At 45.4% G+C, this 8,449-nt stretch overlaps 1 protein-coding gene across 1 annotated transcript in view; it reads right to left on the bottom strand.

Annotated features, from left to right (window-relative positions):
• EML1 (EMAP like 1) overlaps positions 1 to 7,769 on the bottom strand; it is a 130,440-nt gene extending 122,671 nt beyond the window's left edge. Inside the window, exon 1 of the mRNA XM_059819688.1 lies at positions 7,599 to 7,769. Within this exon, the coding sequence (XP_059675671.1) occupies positions 7,599 to 7,626 (28 nt within the window). The 5' untranslated portion in view covers positions 7,627 to 7,769. The remainder of the gene's footprint in view (positions 1 to 7,598) is intronic.
• Between the last annotated feature and the right edge of the window lie 680 nt (positions 7,770 to 8,449).

Consider the following 8,449-nt stretch of genomic DNA (forward strand, 5'->3'; position numbering starts at 1 on the left):
TCTAATACCCCCGGCTTGGAGCCCCAGTAGCGCATAGCACATACACTCACATTTTGCTTTAGAAACACAGTGAGCCGGCGCAGCCCCTGCCTGCCTGCCAGACAAATAGTTACCCTCGTCAGAACGACACCTCACTTGCTAAACTTTAAATCCAGACACTGAAGATGCAGCCTAACCCTGTGCCTTTGCTCAGGACACTCCTGGAACACAGTCAGCTCCCACCTAACTGCCACCAAGCCCCACGGACAGGACACCTGTGTCCCGCTGCTCCCATGCTGCCTGCAGTAAACCTCCGAAATGAAGCGTATGGACCCTCACAGGACACATGCCACTCAGTGTCACTGAGCCCAGCCCACCCAAATCGCTTGTTGTCCCCCGTGCTGCTGCAGCCAGCACCGGGAGCCGGGGCAGGAACACCAGCCAGGCTGCCAAGCCAGCAGGGCAGGGCCAGGGCTCCTAGGTCTGTGCTTACTCCTAAGCAAAGCATCAGAGGAGGAAAAGAGAGCTGGCAGCACAGTTTGTCTTTTTCCTATTTCCAGAGGTTGCAAACTTTGAACCTAGTTTTAAGAAATAACTTTATGAGTAGCGGATGGGGCTTGTACTGCACAGCTATGTACAGGTACACGACGTTGGGCTGAGCTGGGCTAAACCCCTGTTGAGAACAAGCCTGGCTGCAACAGAGATCAGCTTCTTTCCCCTTTGCTTTCGATGACAAAGAACCAGCTTTGCCATCTGTGGTGTTTTACACAAGTGCAATCGGGGAGTTTGTCTGAGCCCTCCGGCTCTCTCCCTTTCCCAGCACTGAAGCAACTGCTGCATGGATTTGGGAGGCCTCAGACTTCTCCCAAATGGAAAAGCACTTTTTTCCTCAACAAAAGATCTGAGAAGGCGGATGAGAAGAGACTACAGTTGGGCCACTGCAGCGTCATGGCTTTGAAAGCCGTGTTTGAACCTGGCAGTCCCTCCTCGGCAGGGAGCCTTAACCAAGGCTCAGCCCTCCCCAGCCTGTGAAGCAGGCAAAGGCTGCACGCAGGCATTTTAACTCTTTACGGACCGTTGGGTGAATATTTTGGATCACGGGGCTGTCTTAAAGTGCTTCATGGGCAGAGAGGGCTTTCCAGGTGTGCCTCTGGCGGGCTCCCACCCCTGCGGGGTTTGCTTGTCACCATAAATTTGCTTCTGGGGTTTTTCTTGCAAAACATGGATTCCTGGGGCACCTGAGTCACTCATTTTTCCTTGAGTGTTTGCCTGATCCTCATATTCCAAAAACTCTTTAAAACCTTAAAAAAATGATTGTTTCATTATTGTTGGTGTTTGCCCCCTCAATGTGCAGCCTCCAATGTTCGAGGCACTGCTCAGACAAATTGGGGACACACAACGTTTCCACGGGGAGTGACGGAGCGGGTCAGTGGGAGAATTCCCAGAAAATTCTGGGATTTCAGTTTCATTTGCATCAAACTGGGCCAAGGAACCTGGATATTATATTTGGTTTTATTTTACTCAAGCATTCCAAGAATTTTTGTCTTACTTCCCACTCAAATTCAATTTTTAAAATGTAGTCTTTAGAAGTGTATTAACATACTGAAATTGGCGACAGAATGTTGCATTTTGATTTGGTGACCTCTGTATTTTGTGACAGAAGAATAAGCTACTGGAAAATTTGTGACTGGCTCTAATAGTTAACGTTCATCTTCTGAACTGATTTCCCAAATGCAAAAGGAAATGAGTTTGCCAAGAGGTACATAAATCAAGATTGGAGTTTCTGTGAGGTCTTCATCAGTTACAAAACCTGTGAAATAATACAGAGCGTTCCAGGTTCTCATCGCTTTGCAAAAATTGGCTTTTAGTGCTTAATACTACTATGATGCTGATTGTCCCCCTGTACTCCGCACTGGTGAGGCTGCACCTCAAATCCTGTGTTCAGTTTTGGGCCCCTCACTACAAGAAGGGCATTGAGGTGCTGGAGCGTGTCCAGAGAAGGGCGACGAAGCTGGTGAGGGGTCTGGAGCACAAGTCTTATGAGGAGCAGCTGAGGGAACTGGGGTTGTTCAGTCTGGAGAAGAGGAGGCTGAGGGGAGACCTTATCGCTCTCTACAACTACCTGAAAGGGGGTTGCAGAGAGGCGGGTGTTGGTCACTTCTCCTAAATGACTAGCGACAGGACAAGAGGAAATGGCCTCAAGTTGTGCCAGGGGAGGTTTAGACTGGATATTAGGAAAAAGTTCTTCACTGAAAGGGTTGTCAGGCATTGGAATGGGCAGCCCGTTCCAATGAGTCACCATTCCTGGAGGTATTTAAAAGATGTGTGGATGAGGCGCTTAGGGACATAGTTTAGTGGTGGACTTAGCAGTGTTAGGTTTATGGTAGGACTCAATGGTCTTAAAGGTCTTTTCCAACCTAAATGATTCTATTATTCTATGATTCTATACAGATCTGGAGCAGTCAGAGTGCCTGAAGGCAGAGGGCAGGAGCTGGTGGGGATTTCCTCCCCGTCCCTCCACAGGACAGGGCTTCCCCCATGCCCAAGCAGGCAAAGGATGGACTGCCAGCCTGGTGAACATGACAGAGAGATCTTGGGAGAAGAGGGGAGAGCAGGAGGGAGCCACACGGGCTGCAGGAAATCCTCTGGGATTTCAGCCAAATCATATGAAACTGCTTCATGGATAGGATGCTCTCCTATGGAAAGTCGCGTGCAGAGAGATGACGCCTGCCCCAGTGAGCCTAGATCAATCAGTGGCTGAAGCAAAAGAACAACCCATTAAATGGCGTAAATGCTGACATTCAGAATTGCTTCTTTCTTGATGATTTATACTGACCATCAGACATTTTTACCTTCCCTCCTTAAGACGTTTGACTCAGCCATGTCCATTGCAGCTGCAGACCATCTTTAAATGACTTGGCCATGGCATGTAGCAGGTTAGCCAAGAGCAAGGCTGGACTTGTAGACCTTCAGATGAAATCTCTAGACAGACTTCAGGCATTCCGCAGTGGCACATAGCTCCAGCAACCTGAGCAAGGCTGCACAGCTTCAATAAGAGTGCTGTAGCAGTAGTCATTCACAGTCACTCTTCATTCGGGCTTTACCCCATTCTTTCCCAAAGCTGAAAGCTTATATGAGTTTTTTTTGTCTTTAAGAGTACTGACTGCAAGATTGTTTGTGCCTCAATGTGCCAAGCTAGCTCTGCAGGCGTGGGAGCCTCAGCGCCCTGGCCTCACCTTCCCCTGGCCAGGGGATGCTCCTGGGGAGCTCTGAGCGTGCAATCCAGTGCTGGTGGGATCAGGAGCTGTTGTTCATCCTGCCGACCACTCTCTTGAGGTGCTTAGGACATGCCGTTACCATTTTAACCTGCAGCAGGTAGCTGGGTTGATATGCTGAAAAAACCTTGCCACTCCCCTGCTTATCCCAGATCACTGAACACAGTCTGTACAGCAATTCTGCAAGGTGATTTCAGTGTGTTGCCTTTTACTTAGGGTCTGACCCTGCAAACAGTAGTATTCGGTGGGACCACTCACATGGCAATGTTAGTGTCTGAGTCAAGACCTTTTATCTAAGGTCTAGACTGCAACGCAGAACTGGTGCTCCAGCCCTAAGGGGGCCACAGCGTTATCTGCAAGAACCTAGACATTTTTTACCAAATCTGATGAAAGATGTATTTAAACCATAGCCCTGTTCTAATATGAGTACATGAAAGTGGGGCAATTTTATTTGACAGGAGTACTGCTCAGCATGTGCTGAGTCATTTCTAATGATTTTTTGTTACAAAAATATACCTGTGCCATATTTTATTCCCAGTGGCTGTTTAGAGACAACCCAGCATGGGAGACGGAGGTCTCGCCCATCAGCAACCTCTCTGGCTGAGCTAAATGGACTCCCCATGACAGTGCAGAATATGTGTTGAATTTCAGGAAATCTAAATTCCTGTAGGTTTCTGGGATATCCTGATTCTGAAAACAGCAATCTTAGCAAATTGGCTCCAGTCTGTCTTAAATGTTTGAAATGTGTAATTTTAGCTTTGAAAGGAAGTATTTAGCTAAAAAGTCAGGAACATATTTCAGATGAAAGGTCTTATTTCCTCCTCTACTGAAACAAGGCCAATAATAGTTTGGGAGGAATATTAAGGAAATTCAGTTAGATTCGCATGCCACCTGCTGCAGAACAAGCTAAATCAATTCTGTTTCTTCCCTTCTTAGTCCTGTTTTAGTAAATAACAGAGAAAGTATGTACATATGAGACTCCCAGTGTCTGAATAGCTACTCCCTCTTCAGCAATACAATCTTCATCTATTACGGTTGAATACCTTGTATTATTGCAACAGTGATGCTATCCACAAAAAGTTACCCGTGCCATTCAAAGTCAGTCCGTGGCTGAAATAAGAAATAAGAAAATAAGGAAAGAGTCACTTTAAGAACCTTTGCGTGACTTCAGAGGTTTTTTCTGAAGTCAAAAGGATTGTGTAAAGAACCAGAACCATCATGACTCATATATTCCTAATCAAAATGCTGGGTGCATGCAAAGCTGTTCAGTCGTATGGAAACTGAACTATGTCTCCTTACAAGAGAAAAATAATACACACAAGAGGAAGCACTTAAATAATTGATGTGCTTTGCTTTTATCTGCATGTAGGAATGGCAGGAAATCTATGTAGCTGGCACTAATGGATAGCATCAGTATGTCAATAATTGCTAATGAGAAAGAAATAGGAGTGCATTTGTCCTGAAGTGACTGATCTTTCTTTCTTCTTTATCTCCCCGTGTTACAATGGGAAATTAATAGTGTAAATTTTAGAATTCTGTTCACTAATAGATCATTTTGATAGCGACTCTTTCAAGTATCTTTTTTGGGATGAATTCAGTCCAAAATGACTGTACACTTGCTTACATTTAATCTGCAATCTGACAGCTAGGATCCTTTTTTATGTCTTCTGTGCTACAAGCACACAACAAAATAAAACTTTGTTTGCATCACATGTTTAATTTTCCATTTCACAGCAGTGAAAGGGTCCAGCCACACTGGAATTGAACATAAAACAGAGATTTAAAAACACCCAGTGCTTTCATCCTGAAAAATTGCATAACTATTTCCAGTGTAGAAGTAGGATACTCTTACTGAATAAAGCTTCTTGTTGAAAAATTATTGGTATATCGACCCATTCATATCCAGCTATTTAATTCAAAGATTGTATTCATCAGTTCCCTCTGAGTCACTTGTCCAAGGGAACAATTACGCAGCTGTTCTTGCTACATTCTTGTGTAGGCTGAAAGCAGTCTAAAAATTCTGTCATTAATTTACTGTAACTACAAACTGCAGGTCTCCAGGTTGTTCACGAGGCATACCCTTTGCAAAGAAGTTGGCGAAGCAATACATGCATTTGACACTAATACTGTGCTTTGGCTAAACTTACTTATAGCTGTGTGCATGTGTATACACGGACACATGCATACATCTGTATGGTTTGTGTTATAAGCAGGGCTCTGGATTCTAGCCACACTGCGGTGCTAATGGCATCTGTCACTGCAACAACTTTTTGCAGCTATATTATCTGGCCATATTCAAAAATAAGGATTTTAAAAGTACCATGCCAGCCTTATTATGCTCATTGGATTCAGCAAAGTGATGTTTCTGCACTGGTTGACACTGGTGGTTATTTTAGAAAGTTTGATGCTGATTTTTTGCAACCCTTTTTATGGAGTTTTTACTGCTTAAGTTTTAAACTCTGAACTAGCTAGTAGAAGGGCAATAACCACAAAGAGAATTATTTGATTTCGAAATAACTTGATGTGAAAAGCAAGCTGTCAGCAACTGGTTCACTAAAATTGCTGAATAACTGCACAGGAGTGCCACCATTTCTATCTCCAGTGCTGTTTTTTTGTATATTTATATAAGCATATATGCATGCACACATCTATACATACATGAACCAGAAAATGATGCGAGGTCCGTGCAGCGGGTGACCACTTGGCCGTGGCTGATTATTCGTGCCCGCTGTGGTGCGGAGCGGCAGGAGCAGGGTGAGCCCTGCTGCCCCGGAGCTGGGCGGGAGGCAGGGCCAGCTCCGGCTGGGGGACGTGGGAGGATTTTGGGGGGAGCGGAGAGAAATGAACCTTTCCTCTGCATATGCTGGCACGTTTCCAATCCACGTCCACATTGAAACATCACTTTATCTTTACTTTTCATTCCTGCCCATAACAAACTGCTTCCTTCCCTCAAGTCACGCATCTATGAACGTTTTTCAGGAGGAAACCTCCTAGGCCCTTTCAGCAGCAAAGGTAATTGAGACATCAGTAACTTCTGCACACAACATGCCACGCACGCTCAATATCAGTTTCATCATTAATATCAGATGCCAGCTAAATACTGTCACTGTCACCCTGAAATATCCCACCCTCAACTCAGAGTGCTTAACAAGCAAACCGAGGTCAGGCCCTTAAAATCAAAGCCTGAAGAAGGGAAGCTTTGCTGGTTAACAGATCAGCCCTTTGAGCAGGTAAGCAAGAAATATCCATCCTCATCTCTCCTCTCTGTAGACAATGATAGTGACGGCACAGGGAATTGCGCATGGTGCAGTTCACTCTGCACCATATACATAATTTATATTTTTCCTCTCTGGTTTTGAGTGCGCATTTTTGGACTTGGGATTGTTTTTGTAAGATGGAAGCGGAGAGAGGAGAAAAAAACGCACTGCAGCAGCCTTCTCCTTCTCCAGCCCCACGTTTTAGTCCAGATCCTCACCTCTGACATGCAGCCTTCACAGGCCAGTGAAACATGACTACTACACAGCACATGTATGTATATATGTATATATACATATGTGAAAAGAGAAATGCTTGCCATGGCAAAAGGAAAAATGAAAAAAAAAGCTGTTTTTAATGGTCCGTTTCTTTATTAGTAAAATGCCTTGGCAGAGAATTACTGTAGCATTTTGACAAGAGTTTCCTTTTGTGCAGATAGTCTAGTGAGTGTTTACAATTCCTATAGAAGTAAAAAAAACAGCTGAGAAACATGCTTCTTGCTGACGTGCTTTCCTGCTTAGTAAAGTTTGACATATACAGCCATCAGTGCTAGTAAAGGACCCCTTTCCAGATATAGGCAAAACACTTAAGGCACTTATTCTGAAAATAAGGTACACTTCTATTTCCTTTCAGCAAATAAACCCTTCACATTAGATTTATCTGCCTTTGCTGCGACTGTTACTATTCGGGAAGGTTTATCAAGGCATGAACATGAGACGTACACAGCACGCTTAGTCCTGCAGGACCCGTCCCCAGAAACTCTCCTTCCCGAGCTCGAGACGACGTATGTCAATACCATCATTTCTCCAGACTGAGACACTTCAGACCATCTGCCTGAATCACCAAACCCTTCCTCTTATCCAGCCCCTGTGCCTTTAGACAAAATGCAGGCGATACCACCCGTGCCAGCCCTCCACCACGGGCTCGTAAGGAACCGTACCGGGATCCGCGGTGGTTGCAGGGAGTTTCTCCTCTGCCTGCCACGGCTCTGGCTCCCTTCGAAAGCAAGCAGCTTTGCGTGTGACTTTGCAATCTGAGAATGTGAACTAGTCGGCAGGACACCGGGGTAAATATAAAACTGGCGCTTACCCACAGGCAGTCCCTCGCAGTCTGACATCGTGAGAGAAGTCCTCCTCACCGGGGGCTTAGGAAAACCACAGCAGGAATGCAAGCGTGGGTCCTTCTGCTTGCAAAGGCAAGGGGAAAAAAAAAATATCTAACAATTTACAGCCACCCTTCTCTTACACTGTACATCTACCCACCCAGAGAACTGTAGCAACAGTTCCGTCCCTGCCTTCTCATTATGGGATGTAAAGATAAGAATGTGCTTTTGTGCCAAAAGAGTGTGCTATTGGTGGATAAATTTGTTGTCATCCCTCCCCTTCACAGAGTTTCCTCTTTAATGTCACAGAGGCACATTACCCTGTTGGAAAGGCCATCGAATATTTATGAAACGGCTTTTAAGAGCTAAGCCGCAAATCTGCGCTGGGGAACCGGGCTAATTGCTGTGCGGTGGGGTTGGTGGTGGGAGCCGCACTCGCTGGGGCACTCCCGCTGCCCGAGGGGGCTGCGGGGGGGAGGCGGTGGGCTGGGGGACGCCTCTAGCATCTTGCTCTGTACCTTCTCCATCTGCAGGTTAAACAAGGGTCCGAGAAGAAATAGTCGAGGCTGGCAGAGGGGCTGGGAAGAGGGGGCAGGAGCCAGGCTGTATCTGTTTAAGGAGGCAGGGGAAAAATGATCTTCTCTTTATACTGTAATATCTGAGAAACAGTTTTTGCGACACTGTAACTAAAGGCTGTTTCATGGTATATAATATTATTGTGAGCGCAGATTTCTCTGTAACTTCATGACTTTTGCTTTGCCACTTTAATGCTGCCTTAGTGAAGCATTTCATGGCTGCTCCTACAGCTTATATTTTTATTCTTTGGAAATGTTTATGT

This window comes from Gavia stellata, chromosome 7, assembly GCF_030936135.1.
Source record: "Gavia stellata isolate bGavSte3 chromosome 7, bGavSte3.hap2, whole genome shotgun sequence".
Classification (NCBI taxonomy): domain Eukaryota; kingdom Metazoa; phylum Chordata; class Aves; order Gaviiformes; family Gaviidae; genus Gavia; species Gavia stellata.